This window comes from Myxocyprinus asiaticus, chromosome 20, assembly GCF_019703515.2.
Source record: "Myxocyprinus asiaticus isolate MX2 ecotype Aquarium Trade chromosome 20, UBuf_Myxa_2, whole genome shotgun sequence".
Lineage (NCBI taxonomy): Eukaryota > Metazoa > Chordata > Actinopteri > Cypriniformes > Catostomidae > Myxocyprinus > Myxocyprinus asiaticus.
Genome location: NC_059363.1, coordinates 23,960,611 through 23,978,128, shown reverse-complemented (window position 1 = coordinate 23,978,128; position 17,518 = coordinate 23,960,611). Strand labels below are relative to the sequence as shown.

General features: G+C 37.7%; 1 protein-coding gene across 1 annotated transcript in view; it reads right to left on the bottom strand.

The window, feature by feature from the left end:
- Positions 1-17,518, bottom strand: part of LOC127411079 (protein GREB1-like) — a 58,075-nt gene that overhangs the window by 20,865 nt on the left and 19,692 nt on the right. Inside the window, exons 8-19 of the mRNA XM_051646444.1 lie at positions 12,473-12,595; positions 10,750-10,872; positions 9,300-9,485; positions 7,020-7,370; positions 6,414-6,542; positions 6,215-6,316; positions 5,929-6,126; positions 4,134-4,314; positions 3,870-4,047; positions 3,327-3,463; positions 1,236-1,584; positions 867-982 (exon numbers count right to left, since the gene is read on the bottom strand). Coding sequence (XP_051502404.1) covers positions 867-982; positions 1,236-1,584; positions 3,327-3,463; positions 3,870-4,047; positions 4,134-4,314; positions 5,929-6,126; positions 6,215-6,316; positions 6,414-6,542; positions 7,020-7,370; positions 9,300-9,485; positions 10,750-10,872; positions 12,473-12,595 — 2,173 coding nt within the window. The remainder of the gene's footprint in view (positions 1-866; positions 983-1,235; positions 1,585-3,326; positions 3,464-3,869; positions 4,048-4,133; positions 4,315-5,928; positions 6,127-6,214; positions 6,317-6,413; positions 6,543-7,019; positions 7,371-9,299; positions 9,486-10,749; positions 10,873-12,472; positions 12,596-17,518) is intronic.

Genomic DNA, 17,518 nt, shown 5'->3' with positions numbered 1-17,518 from the left:
TTTGAATACAGAGCTGATTTGGGGAAATCAACCTACAATTTACAGTTGTCTCTGCATATTTGGGGAAAGCGTTGAAAGAAACATCAAAGAAATTGGATAATTCTGCTTCAAGTTTTATAAGGTACAAATTAAAGTTATTTTTGCATGGAAAAAATATGCTTAGATTAACAGTGATATTACAGTTTGGGCTAATAATAACATTAATTAACGATATTCGATTAACAAAAAAAAATTGTTTGAATTTTTTTTCAAAGTAATAATTTTCAGCCAAACTGAGTAGTGGATGATGCCAGTAGAAAATGGGAAAAAACAACAAATATTTTTTGTTTGTTTCAGAAAGGGACTATTATTTCTCTGAGCTCTGGCTGACCTCTACAAATTCACCAAACCATTATTTGGAGGGACTGACAACAACACATTAGCAAGGTTTAAAAAAGGCCCATTTCTATTTAAATTACAGTATTCATTATATAAATTTGTAAAATTGAGTAAGAGAGATGGTTTTCATCATCTGAAACATAAAAACAAAGAAGATATTTCATAGCAGACCAATCTGAGATGATAATAATGAAAGCTTCATGAAACTGGGCTTCTTTAAAACTTTACTAATGTTATAAGTGAACCTCAATAAACATATTGAAAGTATAAAAAGGCATGTCATGACCCTTTAAATTAAGATAAATTTATCATATTTATTTTATTTTTAGTCTTCATGGAGTCATGAAAATGTATTTTTTTATATAGTTATAGTATAGTTTCAGTTTTCCAAATTAATTGTTTTTTATTTATTACAGCTACCAAAAATGTTTTTATTTAGTTTCCGTTTTAATTTTTATAAAGCAAATGTTATTCTTTGTGTTATTTACCTGGGTAAAGATTCGCCAAATGGATCCATGCCAGTTAAGATGAGGATACAGGGTAAGGCCTCCAGCTCTAGATAGGTGCGAGGTGCCCAGTCTGGATCCAGGACCTTTAGCCAGACCTACAGACATATCAAGAACAACAGGATGAATCTTAAGGGGTATATAAAAAAGAAAATGGCAAGAATGACACGTCCAATATAGATTTAAGCATTTCAGTGCGGTTGCTCAGTTGTTACCTGAATTATGCTACCTGAAGACCTTGTTGTATATCTAAACATATGATGTGACAAACACCTACTAGACCAAATGGTGCTATAGATATATAAATGTAAGCACTGGCATGTTCCAGTGAACATCAAACATGGTAAATACCCTCAGCTGGTCCAGGAAGTGTTTTCCCACAGTGAGAGATGAACACGGATCCCCTAGAATGATCTCAAACTGCTTGTGGAGGCCGAGTCTGTTGCGGACATGACAGAGGCGCTGGTGAGCGAAGGCAGCGAGGGCGGGCGAGGGGATTCTCAGGAGCAGCATGTGACCATGGCGGCTGGGGCACCGCTGGGATGTGTTGAGGAGGCACTGTACCATCTCCAGCGTCTCCACTGAGATGTGCTTCTGCAGATCCTGTAAGGCCTGCCTGCCCGCTGTTGCCATTAGAGCCAGAGAGTAATGCTGGATTAGCACATGGGTGCGAATCACCGCACTGTGCAGCTTTGGGAACCTGATGAGAAATAAGGGGAGTTCTCAGTGATAGTTTATACAAGCTGCTAAAACTTCATACTTTTAGGTCCCTAACACAGGTCTCACAAGTAAAAATGTTTCTATTTTGCATTTTTCAAATTTTATGCATTTCTTCCAATAAAAATCATACTATCAGTGTAACAATTTGAGTGAAAGTGGAATTGAAAAATATAGCATAAATTTTCTGCTTTCCACACTTGAACTGGCATGGACTCCACAAGTTTGTACAAAAGCTGATGATTCATGTTATTCCAGCATGATTTGAGAATGAGCATCTAGTGCAGAATCTTAAAAATGACACTACGTAAGATTTTTTTTGTTAGAAATTAACAAAATTTAATTAATGAGCGAGTACACCAACAACCCGTCTTCCAAACCATGTTTTTGCCTTACCTTAGATTTTTTACTGTTTTTAACTGTTGGGTGAAGTTATTTACCTGCTGTAATGCGTTACAAGCAAGTGTAAGCCAATAAAGTATTTTTGGAGCAATAAATTAGTGTACAGACACTTGCCATTTTTTTCCCTTTAAACAGATCCCCATGAATGTATGCCCATACCGATTTCATAGCACAGAAATGTACTGTATATTAATATGTTTAGTGTGGAACCAACTCTCTCTAGTAACTTAACTTACTTCCAAATATGCGATTAAATTTAGTTTTAATTGTAATTGTGATATTGCATATTTCTGCAAATTATTTTCATGTTCAATAAAGTATTTCATCATTATAAAATCCTTATTTTAAATTTTTATATTAGCTTTATTAGTTTGCAATGCATAGACCTACTATTGTGGTACAGTATGACGGTTCACTCGCTTTCTCAACTGAGGCTGTAGATAGTAATATAAAAATATAGTGTCTTCAGTTGAACTCATATTAGCCATTTCACAAGTTTCGCCTCTTAAATTTATTTGTGTAGTACAATACAAACATGAATATGTATTGTGTAGTGGATAAAACACTTTAATAATTATATTAAAATATAATTAAGTGTTGTTTATTTTCCTCAATGTAATATGGGCTATAAATGTTTAAGTGAATAACATAATATCAACATGAAAATTGCTCGAGATGGCTCTGCAAGTTGAGTCCTCGCTCAAACCATGAGATGCATCCAAGAGCAGTGCCGAATCACAACTGACGTAAAGTGTTCGTCTGCAAGTATCTTGTCGTTTTATGCTTCAACCGCTAGAGGGCCAAAAGTTATATAGTGTAACTTTAAATATTATATTTCTTATTCATTTTACATCAGAAAGTTTTTGTTTTAAATTCCACAAAACCCTACAACTTTCTGTTTATTTCCAGGTTTAAATTAAATTCTGAATCCCAGATTTGTATATTTATCCACTATATAAGATTTGGATAACATTATAGCATATTCAGCAAATACAACATAAATCAATTTCAGTAGCTCATACGTGAATGTAATCTTGTGTTAAAGCAGTAAATGTATTTGGCTTGCTGTCTGTATACTGGAGGGCTCGAAGCTCGAGACTCGACTCGAGTCCTGATTACCCCCCGGACTTATTTAGATAATGAATCTAGAGAATAGGTGGAGATGGGGTGGAGGTGGGATGTCAGGAGAATTGTCACAGGAAGCAGGTAAGCAGCGGCTTATATACTCCTGCTCGTTGGCCGTGATTTGTCAGATTAAAATTAACATGCTCCTCCCGAACCTCTGTTAATTTAACACCATTAAGAGCTGCACAGAAAACATACCTCTCTTCTAGGACAGTAGCCATGCTCTCAAACGAGCTGTCATATCTCAACAGAGGAAGGCCGCTACCAGAGCATGTCGTTTCCAACAGCTCTGATACTCCAAAATACTTTGTGTTCTCATGATAGAGATCCATATCCTAGATAAACATATACAGATAGGCTATATGTAAAATCAAAAGGAATTAACAAAAAGCTGTGGTAGTTGATGCCGATATCTAGAGAGACAATTTAAATTAGAGTCATACATAACACATAGATAAATCTTGCCATTATGTCTTGCTCAAATTATGTTGGCCAATCTACCATTTCAAATTATCATTTTAAATTACACTGAAAGCCCATACGGATGCATTCCATGCATGAGCACTATGGCTGCTTCATGATACTGTTTAGTAACTCCAGACAATGTGTACATACATGAACAAGTATGCTAAGTTACAAACACTGGGCTGCACTGACTGTGCTGATGACATCACTTGGAAAACCAAAGTATGCTTTAGCCTTAACTCATTAGTTTTTATGGGCATTATGTGGTATTCTTACATTATTGAAGGCAGAAGGCCAGTGGATCTCATTGTAAGGGCTGATGCGTGTGCACTGAGTCTGCAAGGTGAAAGGGAACGAGGTCACGTGGAGAGTCAGGATGTTGGGTGCATCTCGAATTTGCCTACAATTCAGCAGACTGTCCACTAGTCCTAAGTCTCCTCCACTGTACTGTCCACTGTAAATAAATAAAGACAGAGAGACAGTTACACCAACAGTCAGGCAAAGAGATGGGTGCAATGACAATCAGGTGTGGTCTGATACCTGCTGATGTCCCAGTGTGCGTGGTCATGCACCAGTATGAAAAGTGTGTAGGGGTTCATCTTGGATTTCTGAATGAGGCTATTGATCCTTCCCACTGCGCTCTGGTTTAGCTTTACCACGTACTGCTCAGCCTCCTTCAGTGATAAGCAGGCTTGGTCGAGCCCTAACTCCCGTAACACACCTGCGAATACAACAGCAGGCAGTGAGAAATCTTCTGCCTGGAGATCCAGGTTTGTACAGATTCCTAAATGGGCACAATGTCTCTCCAACAATACTTGAGGTCTGCTCTCTTTAGACCCATACAATGTCACAATGAGAACACTTTCAGGAAAATGTATGTCTGAAACAATGCAATTTTAACATTTTAGTGTTTTTAAAGGAACACACCCCAAAATGATGCTTGTTTACTCATAAGAGAAACCATGCAATTTCTCACGTGGACATGCATTCCTCTTTGAACGAGCTTTTCACTGAAAAATGAGGCAGAATATTTCATCAATCATGAAGTGTGTCCCGTATTTCTGTTGGCTGTTTAAAAGAACTAGCGATGCCCAATTTGCGAATGAATAATTATTTTGAGTTGGTTCTTCTTAGTGAATTGGCCAAACAGGCTCGCAAGTTTTGATTCAGTCCAGTTCGTTCGGAACACTCTGTCACTGAATCATTTGGAACGGTTTCTCACACAGTAAAACAGTATCAGGATATTTACGAACAAGGAGAACAAAAATAGCTGGATAAAGTGGATATTTACCTACAATCAACTGAAACAAAAGGCTGTCTTTTTGAGAGGTAACTTTGACAAACATCAGCTAGTGCTGTGTCATAAAAACAAGGGGATTTTTGCGTCCGCTCACGCTGTTTTTCAATCGTTTTCCATGTAAACATTCGCTAGATGGATGTCTTTTGACAACTGTGTCACATTTCACTGTGTTTTTAGCATCTCTCATGGGAGCGCTGCATTTTTAGATGTCGTGTCAAGTTAAAAAAGAACTTCTTCAACTGATAAAAACGCATCTTGAGACACTTGCGTTCTGCCCTATTCGTTGTGGTTCATTTTGCTTTTTTAGCATGAGAATACATTTGTTCTGAACGGATACTGGAAGAAATGCTTTAGCCAATAGTTACATGAACGCCACTCATACTCGAGAAAATACAAAAAATGCTTCTCTCAAAGTCACCAGAATTGAATGCTTTGGTGTTGTTTTTGCAAAAAAAAAAAAATCTCAATGGGATAGCATGCCCCCGAACCCCCCTAGATAGGTTATATTGAACACATTTCTGTGCGTACCCTCAGATGCAATCCTGGCAGGCGCCCATGCTTTGGGGGGCTTTTTTAAGCTTTAAAGTCTGTAGCTATCAACTGCCATTGTCTTGAAAAGACTGACCAATATATTCATCAAAAATGTACATTTGTGTTCTGCATAAGAAAGAAAGTTATATGGGTTTTGAGCAACATGAGGGTGACTGAAATAAGACAGAATTTTCATTTTTGGGTGAACTATTCCTTTAAAGATTTTAGTTCATGTATGTTAGCTTTGGGACCATCAATATTCTAGTATACTTCTACAATTTGACAAAACAAACTGTAGCAGATAACATTTAAAGTTTTCGTTTTCCAGGACCAAAAATTTTTATGACTCTTCTTGCACACAGGGCTCATTCAAATTCTTGTCCAATGATGTGCTCTCTAGAATTAAAAAGTTCCCTCCCCCTAATTGTGTCGTCAAGCCATTTAATGAGGTCATTAAACCCTTCTTCCTGGTATCTGTGCAGTAGAGTCTGATGGGTACTCTACCTGAGTTCCACAGGTGAAGGACGACTTGATGAAAGGTGACCTCTGAGGGTGGAACGCAGATTAAGAACTCAACCTTGTCAAACGAACCCAGATCCAGGTTCTGTGTGCTAGAATCAGCGATGGCACAAACATGAGAGAGCAACTTCCGTGCCATAGCGAGCTGAATGGGTCGAATCTCATGCCACTTTACATAATATTCTATAAAGAGAAAAAACACTTAGGCATTAATATGCTGCATGATTCATGCTGCACTTATTTAATGCACAAAGGCATCAACTTGACTCACCGGCACATGTTGGTTTAGGGCTGTCTCCTGATGGTTCTAGACCACAATACTGGACAGATGTTTCAGGACTGGCTTTTTCCAGCAAAGCCTCCACATCTCCATCTGACAAGCAGTGCAAGCAAATCAGTTCAGATACATTCAAACACTGCACAGAGCAAATTGCTGAACAAAGATCCATGCAGCAATCTTGTGGACTTACCTGGACCAAGAGAACTGAAATAGGACCCAAGCACTGCTGCCATTCCAGAAGTCAGCTCATGGGTGATCTCTCTTGTACAATCACCGGGAGAAAGTAGGCTCTCAGCTAGCACACGTGTCTGGTGCTTTCCTGTGTGAAAAATGATATGGTATGATATGATGAATATATGATACAACATTTTAAATAAGAAACAAATCTAGTCTTGATATAAATGGTGCATTATAAGGAGTGCAGTATATAGGATCAGTATACACAGAGTCCAAAATTAACACTCATCAAGTGCAATATAAAATGCAATAAGTGCAAATAAAGCATACTCATTTTTGCAGGTGCAATTTCACTGTCACAAATGAGTATAAGATTCTGCAAGTGAGAAAAGGACCTGCACTGTTTGCCACAAATATATATTTGCCACATAATATTTATATGGCCGGTTTGAAACATTTACGTCTGGTAAATTTCTCAATTCATAAAAGTTCATTTTGGACCCTGAGTGTACAGTTAGAAGCATGTCAAGTCATTTGCTTGTGTTAAAACTCCAAAAAAGACCAAAAACTTATCTTTACCATTACCATTCACTTTTTGAAAATTAAGTGACCCACATACCAGTCACCACCACACATGACTCTATCTCCTGACTCCTGTTCATGCAGAAGACCACCACATAACTAGTCTGGCTCAATCTCCCATCCACAAGCCTGTGAAAGGTGTCCTCCAGTGCTTCGGCCAGAGAGGGCGCTGTGTCCAGCACCAAGACTCCTTCTCCACATGAGCTGGTGGCGAGTTTAGCCAGCCAGGGGAGCTGAGAGGGGGTGAGGGGCTGGGCCAGGCAGGGAAGAGGAAAAGGAAACTGTACATGGGTCTGCTGGTACTGCCGGATCTCCGTCAGGTGTGACTCATGCCAGGAGCGCATGAAGATCTGCTCCAGGTCTTCCATCAGAGGAATCTGGTCAGGTGCTGTTGTAACATGATACACAAGTACACTTGCATAAACCGCCAAAACACAAACAATAAATCATCAAATATGGGATTAATTGAATAGTACATAATGTAAAATATATAATCATGGCTCCAAAATTAAAACAGAGAATTTAAAATGTATATACTGTATGTGTAGACCATGGTTCCCCAATCAGTTTTCACCAAAGGCCAAATTCTGTCAACAATACAAAGTCAGGGCCACAGCCGTCGATGAAATGATACTTTTTTTTTGTGCTGCTGCTATTATTAATATTATTATTACTACTGTTGTTCTGCATAAATATTCAGATTTTTTTAGTTCTTTTTCTCAGTATTAGTAGCCATATTATTTTTTCAAACAATTATGAAAATTTTGTTTGTATACAGATACAAAAAACGACACAAATTTGTCTGCTGAAAAAGAAAAAAAAAAAACTTAATGAACAATCTAGATCTCCATGTCCTCCAAGCAAGTCAACTGCTCCTGCAAATCTCCAAACGGGATCTACTCCCTGCACTTTCCCTAATTGCAGATTCAATTATTAGACCTATTAGCACTGATTTTGTTATTGTTCTTAAGGATAATATAACAAAGAATTGCAATAATTTCAATAAAAAAAGACTGTGAGCCAATTTTTTTTAAATATTATTTTCAGGGGCATAAATTCCAGGAGGGATTGGGGGAGGTAACGAATAAACGGTAATAAAAACAAGCAAGTGCAGGCATGATGAGACTGATATAAATGTTTGCAGAACAGCAACAGTGCTGCCTACTGTACAGGGGTGAAATTTTTTTATTTTTTTCGGTGTATAGACCTTTCGTTGGAAGTCTGTTTCGCAAAACTGTCACGGATTTGGTGTGAACATGCCTTTAGCACAGGCCAAACATTTGTCTCTCGCGGGCTGGATGTGGCCCGTGGGCCGCCTATTGAGGAACCCTGGTGTAGACTATCTACACTATCCAGGAATATACATGAGTAATGCATAAGCTGCTTTAAGGGGTCATTATTATAATAATAAAATATATTTATAACAAAATAATTAATCATATTTCTTTTCTTTTTTTTAACAATAGGTCTACTTATAATGTTAATCAAGTTTTTTTTATGACCATTTATCAACATTTTATTTATTTATTTATTTTTTTTCATTTTATTCAGAATTCAGAATTAAAATTAAACGTTAGTTTTTTATGCTGTGCATTGATTTGTAAATGTGAGCGGTTTCAATAAATGAAAATAATTTTTAGGCTGAGAAGGAAGTTTTAAGTCCTGAAAATTACAGTATGTTTTCATTGTACAATCAAAAGCCGAAACATACTGTACTCTACACAAGTACGTGAATGCAGCTGCTTGTAGCTACGCAAGCTCTATTTTGTGCATTGGTGCATTCCAAAATGGGTCAGACCACAGTTCATAACAAAACGTAAGTACGCACTGCATTCTCAACGTTGCCGCAAGGCCCTCTATTACGGACATTAAAGTGAGCTGTCTGCTTCTACAGTGGGTTTTCATACATGCAGACTTTTGAAGGTAACTCTAGTGCCTCATGGAGTACTGAGGTTTTTTTAATGCCATAGTTGTGTAAAAATGCACATTAAGTATGTGCAAATGGACTGTGCATTGGCAATGCTGTGGCCAAACACTCACATCTGTGTATGCATTAAGTATGTTTCTGGCTTAACTCTTATCTCAAAAGATAAAGAAAAATTATAATTCTCTCTAAATGACCTCTGTAATTTTATAACCTTTTATAAACTCTTGATAGATGTTAATTGGACTCTGGCATTGGCACAGTCATATAAACACTATAATGCAAACATGGCATCAGTCATATTGTGTATAACTCATATAATGCAAACATGGGGATAATCAGACTGTGTGGAACGTGCATGCAGTATGCACACTGAAACACTGCGATCCTCACCAAGCTGCACTAAATAGTAGACAGTCAGCAGGATCTGCATCTCAGTGGAGATGGGCTGAATGGGAGCGGCTCCATATTGCTCGTAGACACGCGGGAGGTTTTGAGAGCTGTGGTAGCATTTCTGCATCAAGCCACTCACCAGCACATCCCTGAGATTCCCACATAAACGTGGCAGTGTCCCGTGCCCTGCAGATAAACAAGTATATACACACAGTCTAATTTAACAGCTGGCCCAGGATAAAGTTGTGGGAACTGCTATTAGATACTTTTCGCGTCACACCGTGGCCAGAACACCAGGCAGTAACCTGAACTCTGACCTCACAGAAAACAGAAATAAAAGTGACCAGACTGAAAAGATGGCAAATGTATTGCTTAAGAGGGACAGTTCAGACAGATACAAATCTTTTTTCATTTACTCACCCTCATGTTGTTTCAAATCTTCTGAGGAACACAAAAGTGTTCCTAAATGTTAGACAGAATGTTAGCCTCAGTCACCATTTACTTTAATTGTACTAAAAAAAAAAAAAAAAAAAAAGCAATTAAAGTTAATGGAGACTGAGAGACTAAAATACTGCCTAATATCTCCTTTTGTGTTTCATATAGCGAATTCAGTCAACTAGGTTTGGATGAGGGTGAGTAAATGAATATTTTGTAAATAAATGTTTTTATATTTTATTGGTGGCCATGCTGAGATTTTTTTTTTTTTTTTTTTATTAAAATGGGATAGGAAAAAGTGTTTCAAATTGAAAAAATTACACCATCTTTAAAGAAAATAAATACTGTGCAATTAATTCATACAGCTGGGCATTGGCTTTACATTTGCTCTGTCAGCAACAGAAACTGGCCTCTATAAATCATATGCCAGATTTTTTTTTTCTTTGTTTATTGTGGCATTTTAAACATACACAATAATATTACACAGTAATTTCAGTTTACATACACTTATCCCATTACTGCCAAATCTTTTGAAACAGTAAGAAAAGCAGTTTTCCAGATTAAAGTGTTTATTTTATGAGTCATAGTTTATCATGTATTCCATGTATATTATATTCTTTTGGATGCCACATTTATTTTGTTAATCAAAGGAACTATGTACATCCAGAGATGTGACCAATATATACATACATCTGTACAAGCATGTTCATATATTCCTGTTTTTAAATATATATTTACATATCTATAAACATCAGTATAAAACAAATTCTTGACAAAACTTTTATCCCTAAACATATATATACATACTGTATATGACCAAAATAGAGTATTTTACTTTGAGGAATGTCTGTTCTAAAAACATGTTTAAGGGTCTTTCATATTTCTTTCCAGTATTCTTGAATATTTGAACATTCCCAGAAAATACGATAATGGTTTGCTTCTCAGATTTTTTCATGTCATGGCCAAAAAGGTAAAAAGGGGAATGCAAGAATGAAAAACATTTAGTTCGTTTTACCTTTAAAAATGACAGGCCGCAGTCCACAGGTCTGGAGCAGGTGATCAGGCACTGTAATAATCTCACCTGGGGCAAGAGGCGGCAAGGAGCCCAGAGACAAACACCCTGATGCCCCACTATCAGCTGAGAACAAACACATACACACTTGATACTGTATAGTCTCAGTACGGTACATTTACATTTACATTTACATTTATTCATTTGGCAGACGCTTTTATCCAAAGTGACTTACAAAAGAGGAAAACATGAGCGAATCATCTGAGGAGACAGTGGTATGAAAAGTGCTGTATTACAAAGTATCACTAGCATCATAATAGTATTCAAAACAGAATAAAGTGCAACAGAATTTTTTTTTTTTTAATGACTGGTTAAGTGCTCATGGAAAAGATGTGTTTTTAGTCGTTTTTTGAAGACAGAGAGTGAGTCAGCTTCACGGATGGAGATGGATACATCTGCATGAACACTTGCTTAAATTAAGTAGTCTGAACACACACACACACACACACACACACACATCTTGATGCAGCTATCATTATGAGGACTCTCCATAGACATAATTTTTATACTGTAAGAACTATAGATTCTATCCCCTAACCCTAAACCTACCCCCAAACCTAACCCTCACAAAAAACTTTCTGTATTTTTACATTTTCAATAAAACATCATTTAGTATGTTTTTTAAGCTATTTGAATTATGGGGACACTAGAAATGTCCTCATAAACCACATTTATAGCATAACAACCTTGTAATTACCAGTTTGTAACCTAAACATTTTTCCTCGTAAACCACCCAAACCCACACACACACACACACACACACACACACACACACACACACACACACACACACACACACACACACACTTCCAATAATCATGATCATTATTATCATCCAAAACAAACACAATACATCTCTTAGGTATTAAGTAATATCAAAAACCATCTTGTAATTACTAAAGTCTTGCTGAGTCACTCAATAGATTTTTGATAATATTGCTTTTCTAAAAAATGTGTTTGCTGTCAGTGCTCTTGAGAGAATCGCATAAGAAGATTCTGTTCTGATTCAATGAAAGATACATACACTACCATTCAAAGTTTGAGGTCACTTGACTGAAATGTTTCTTATGATCTGAAGGTGTATGCTTAAATGTTAGAAATTAGTTTTGTTGACAAAAATATAATTGTGCCACCATATAAATTTATTTCATTATAAAACTAAAATTGTATTTAAAAAAAAAAGTTTTTGAAATGGATGACTTGGACTGAATAATAAAGAAAAGCAGCCACCAAGTGCCCAACATAGATGGGAACTCCTTCAATACTGTTTAAAAAGCATCCCAGGGTGATACCTCAAGAAGTTGGTTGAGAAAATGTCAAGAGTACACCAAAATCTAGGCAAAGGGTGGCCACTTTGAAGATGCTAAAATATAACATAGTTTTGATTTATTTTGGATTTTTTTAGTCACAACAGAATTCCCATATTTCCATTTCTATTATTCCATAGTTGTGATGACTTTACTATTATTCTAAAATGTGAAAAAAATACAAATAAAATAAAGAATGAGTAAGTGACCCTAAATTTTTGAACGGTAGTGTATCTAATTAGAAAGCTCTCTTTGGCAGAACCTGTGCTGCTGTCAGATTACTTCAGAGGCACAACTAATGTCATAAGGTAATTAATGAGCCAGTGAAGCTACAATGATGGACATATGAATTTGTCTACCTGATTTAGTGACGTTGAAGGTGCTGGTGGGAATAGGTCTGAGGGTGGCTTCTGTTGGAGCAGAGGATCCTGGGGACCATCCCCTATGTCTCTTCTTTGGAGGCCCAGAATTTGCCATGAAGCCTTGAAAAATGGATCAACTTGTCAATATGATAAAAAAAATAAAGCATAAAACAAAGCATATTTTTTACATTTTCTGAAGATGTTAGATTATCTGTCTGTCTAGCAATGCCTTACCCTAACAATGTCTTAGCAACAACCTAGAACACTTTGATAGAGATCGATTGATCGATCCGTCCGTCCGTCCGTCCGTCTGTCTATCTATCTCGGTCAGTTGGTCTGTCTTGTAACTTCAAGGCTTTAATTTGTTTTTAAACATTAAAGACAAGGCTATTTCAAGCCAACATCACAGTTTGTCTCTCAAGAGGGTTTTGGTGTCATAGGAAGTAATTAATATGTTACATATTAACCAGACTGTAAACGCGGGCACATGTGCCCCTTTAAATGCAATGAGAAGCCGAAAAGATGGGGCAGTGTGTTAAATCCTAATGAAAACCAAAGCATTAGGAAGGAAGTCTCACGTTTTACAACGCAGACAGAGAGAGTGAGCGAGAAGGAAAGCGAAAACAAAAAAAGCAAGTGGGAGGGAGAAACTTTACAGCAGCACTTTATAGAGGTGATAGTCAGAGGGTGTTGAAAGAAAAAAGAGATCTTTTACAGCCCCAACTGCTGAATAATAACAGACACCAACAACAAAAGAGGAGGAAAAGGCCTAGTCAATACAGCAAGTTCATTTTTAAAGGATTTCAACAATTCAAGGGGGGGGGGGGGGGGCTGCCTTTCATTGGAGGTGTGAAGTCTAGAGGGTGGGGGGTGGGGACTGACCCTCTAAAATTGATGTTTCCCTTTTCTCTGATCTGGCTCAACTACAAGCTAAAGGTATAAACCCTGGCCATGATTACACCTGGTATTGAAGCTGATGTAATTTTTTCAATGTTTTTTGTAATTAACATTTTTTATTGATTCAAAGAAAAAACACAACATATACACACCGAATCAACATTTAACTTTTAACTCTCATTAACATCCCTCCCCAAACACCAACCCCACCCTACCCCAAAGAACACCCCTGTGGTCACATAAAATAATACACACACACAAACAATAAAATAAAAAATAAATAAATAAAAAATAAAATATATAATAAACATGTATAATTAAACTAAACGTCTCCCTCCTCATCCTTCCCCTAGAGTCCTCCAAAACTGCCAAATACCTACCCCACTTCCTGAAAAATAAGTCTTCCAGCCCCAGCCTTCCATCTATCATCTTCTCATAAGCCCCCACCCTCCCCATCTCCGCACACCACTCCGGAAATGGTTGCGCTCCGTCTGACTTCCATCCCCTTAAAATAATTTGTCTATCAACCATTACGCCAGTCAGAACCCAATTTTTTATATATTTGTCACCTGAATTTATAACTTCCCCATCGCCCAAAATGCAAAGTCTGGGGCAAAGTAAAATTTGAGTGCCCAGAATGTCACGCAAATAATTCTGAATCTTTAACCAAAAATCTTGGATCTTAACGCATCCCCAAAAAACATGGGTTGTGTCTCCAACTTCTGATTGGCATCGTCAGCAGGTGGGTGTGTCTTTAAAACCAAGCCTATATAATCTAGAGGGGGTCCAATAAAATCTTTGTAAAATCTTTAAATTGCATAAGGCGAACCCTTGCATCTCTAGATGCAGACTTGACATTTTTCAGAATCTTAGTCCACACTCCATCCTCCAATACCAAATTAAAATCTTTCTCCCATAATCTCTTAATAGAAGTTAAAGCTGCATCCCCATACTCTGAATTAACAGGGAGTAATACACTGATGCCTCATGACCTTTTCCAAAAGCCGTAATCACCTCTCCCAAAGCATCTGCCTCCTTAGGGGGGTGTGTGCTACTCCCAATAATAGTACAAAGCAGGTGGCACAATTGTAAATACCTATAAAATTGAGGTCTGGGGATCCCAAAATGTTGGACCAAGTTTTCAAACAATCTCAACACTCCACTTTCATATAGGTCACCGAGTGTAGCAACCCCCCTCACAATCCACTCTGGCCAGCAGAAAGGGGACTTGCCAATACATAATCTTGGGTTCTGCCATATGCTCAAGGCAACATTTAAATAAGTGTCCAATTTAAACAATCTGGACACTTTAGTCCATACCGAGTGTAAATGCGAAATAACGGGGTGTAACTTAACTTTTCTGATTAGTTTGATAGAGATGCTTTGTATTGGCGAAATAGGGGAAAGAACTGCCTGTTCAATAACAAACCAGGGAGGGGCTCTCTCAGGTGAAAGTGACCAATGAGCCAAATGTCTGAGACTGAACGCATAGTAATAAAACAAAATCTTGGGTAGGCCTAGCCCTCCTTTGTCAATCGGCCTATGTAACTTATTAAAATGCAATCTGGGACGTTTACCATTCCAAATGAAGGAACCCCACCTGATCTATATGTATAAGAGATGTCATAACCTTACTTAATCGGTTAACCAAAATTTTTGACAATATTTTTACATCTAGTTGGATCAGGGAGATTAGACGGTAACTTTTACACTTGCTTGGATCTTTGTCCTTTTTAAGAATCAGACTGATCCGGGCTTGTGTCATGGTTGGAGGAAGCTTTCCTTTCTTTAATGATTCAGTATAAATTTCTAACAAAAGTGGAGCCAGTTCTGTAGCATAGGATCTAAAAAATTCTGCGGCAAAACCATCTGGCCCCGGAGCCTTGCTAGTAGGTAGGGACTTTATTACCTCGTCAAGCTCCTCCAAGGTTATCTCAGAATCAAGAGAGTTTTTTAGCTCAATCGCCAGTTTAGGAAGATCTAATGGTTCCACAAAGTTTCTAATATCTTCATCAGTAGATGAAGACGTGGAGCTATAAAGGGCAGTGGTAGCTCAGCGGTTAAGGCTCTGGGTTACTGATCAGAAGGTCAGGGGTTCAAGCCCCAGCACTGCCAAGATACCACTGTTGGGCCCTTGAGCAAGGCCCTTAACCCTATCTGCTCCAGGGGCGCTGTATCATGGCTGACCCTGCACTCTGACCCCAGCCTAGCTGGGATATGTGAAAAAGAAGAATTTCACCATATATGTGCAAATGTATAATGTGTGATAAATAAAGAAAATTAATTAAATTATTAATTATAAAGATCAAGATAGAACTCTTTAAAGGCATTATTAATATCAATGGCTGAGGTAAAAATTTCACCACCAGCAGATTTCACTGAGGGAATGATAGAAAGAGACTCTCTATGCTTTATATATCTAGCCAAAAGCTTCCCTGCTTTGTCACCTTTGACAATATGACTGTCTTGCCCTGAATAACCAAAACTCCACTTTCTGCGACAAAATAGTATTATATCTATATTTCAATCGGGTCAATACTCTGAGGCCATCAACTGACATACGGTGCTTCAGCTCTGCCTCTGCACTTTTAATATTCTCTTCCAACTCCATGAGTTCTCATGCTTAGGATTTTTTGATGAATGAGGCATACTGTATGATCCAACCACTAAGAACCACCTTAAGTGCCTCCCAAGCCACGCCCACAGAGGATACTGAGGACCAGTTGGTGTCCATATAAACAATGATTTCAGTCTTTAACATTTGTTGGAAATCAGGATTTTGCAAAAGGGACACATTAAGGTGCCAACTATATGATTTCTTTTTCTCTGTATATGGCAGCACCTCTAAACTCACCAGGGCAAGATATTTCCAATTGAGCAATCAACAACAGATGAAATGAGGGACTTGGATATAAAAAAAAAATCTATTCTAGAATAAATCTTATGGACTGATGAAAAAAATGTATAGTCCCTACCAGATGGGTTCAAATGTCTCCAATTATCCATAAGACCAAGATTTTTACACATCTTGTGAAGCGTCAATGTTGCTCTAGGGGGCTTACACACTTTTGCTTCACTGTGATCAAGGACTGAGTCCATCAAAAGATTAAAGTTTCCTCCCAATATTATATCATGAGGGGTGCCAGCGGTTTGCAACATCCCTTCAAGATCTATAAAAAAGCCCTTATTATCAGCGTTAGGTGCGTAAATATTAGCCAAAATCAACCTTTGCCCTTAAATTTCAGCTAAAACTATAATGACTCTCCCTAATTTATCTTTAGTCTGTTTGAGACATTTGAATTGTAGATGTTTATTAATCAATATAATGACTCCCTTGCTCTTACTTGAGCCAGCACTAAAAATAACATGTCCACCCCATATCTTCCCAAATTTTTCAGCTTCCTGCGGGGAGAGATGTGTTTCTTGAAGAAACACAATATCATATTTCTTACGTTTAAGAAAAGTAATAACCTTCCTTCTTTTTATGGGGTGCCCCAACCCATTTACATTCCATGTGGAGAGAGATAGTATAGTCGTATTGACATTTGACATTTTGATATAGTACAAAAAAAAAAAGAAAATTGCATGTCAAAAACAAAATTATACAGACCACATTCCCCATTAGTGAAACAATCAAACCCCGAACTTCCCCCCGAACAAAACAAACAGAAAAAAGAAAAACGTGCGCATTAACCCCACACACGAAAGCGCCAACCGGCGATAATCCCTCTAAACTCAAAAGGTCCATGAACGCCCACGAGCCCCCACGACAACTTTGCCATCGGATTGCTCAATTTTGCCTCACAAATTTGTGAGGCAAAATTACATAACAGAAAATACTTTGTAAAATAAACCCAGCCAATAGGAAGAATGAACACAAAGAATGTGTAGATTCATTCACAGAACTGTCTTAAAGGTGTGATCCTCCACAAAACAAATTCCAGCTGATATAAAACTGTTCAGATATGTTCAGTGAGCCAGCTGTTATGAGTTCAATGGATGACGTAATCATTCCAATGTCCCGTAAAAACACTCAACAAAACAAACTACAGCCAGCAGGAGGAATAAGCATGAACAGATTAATCCACAGCTGTTCCAAAGGAGTGTTATTCAATTGAACAAGCTCCAGCCGCTAGGTGGAACCAA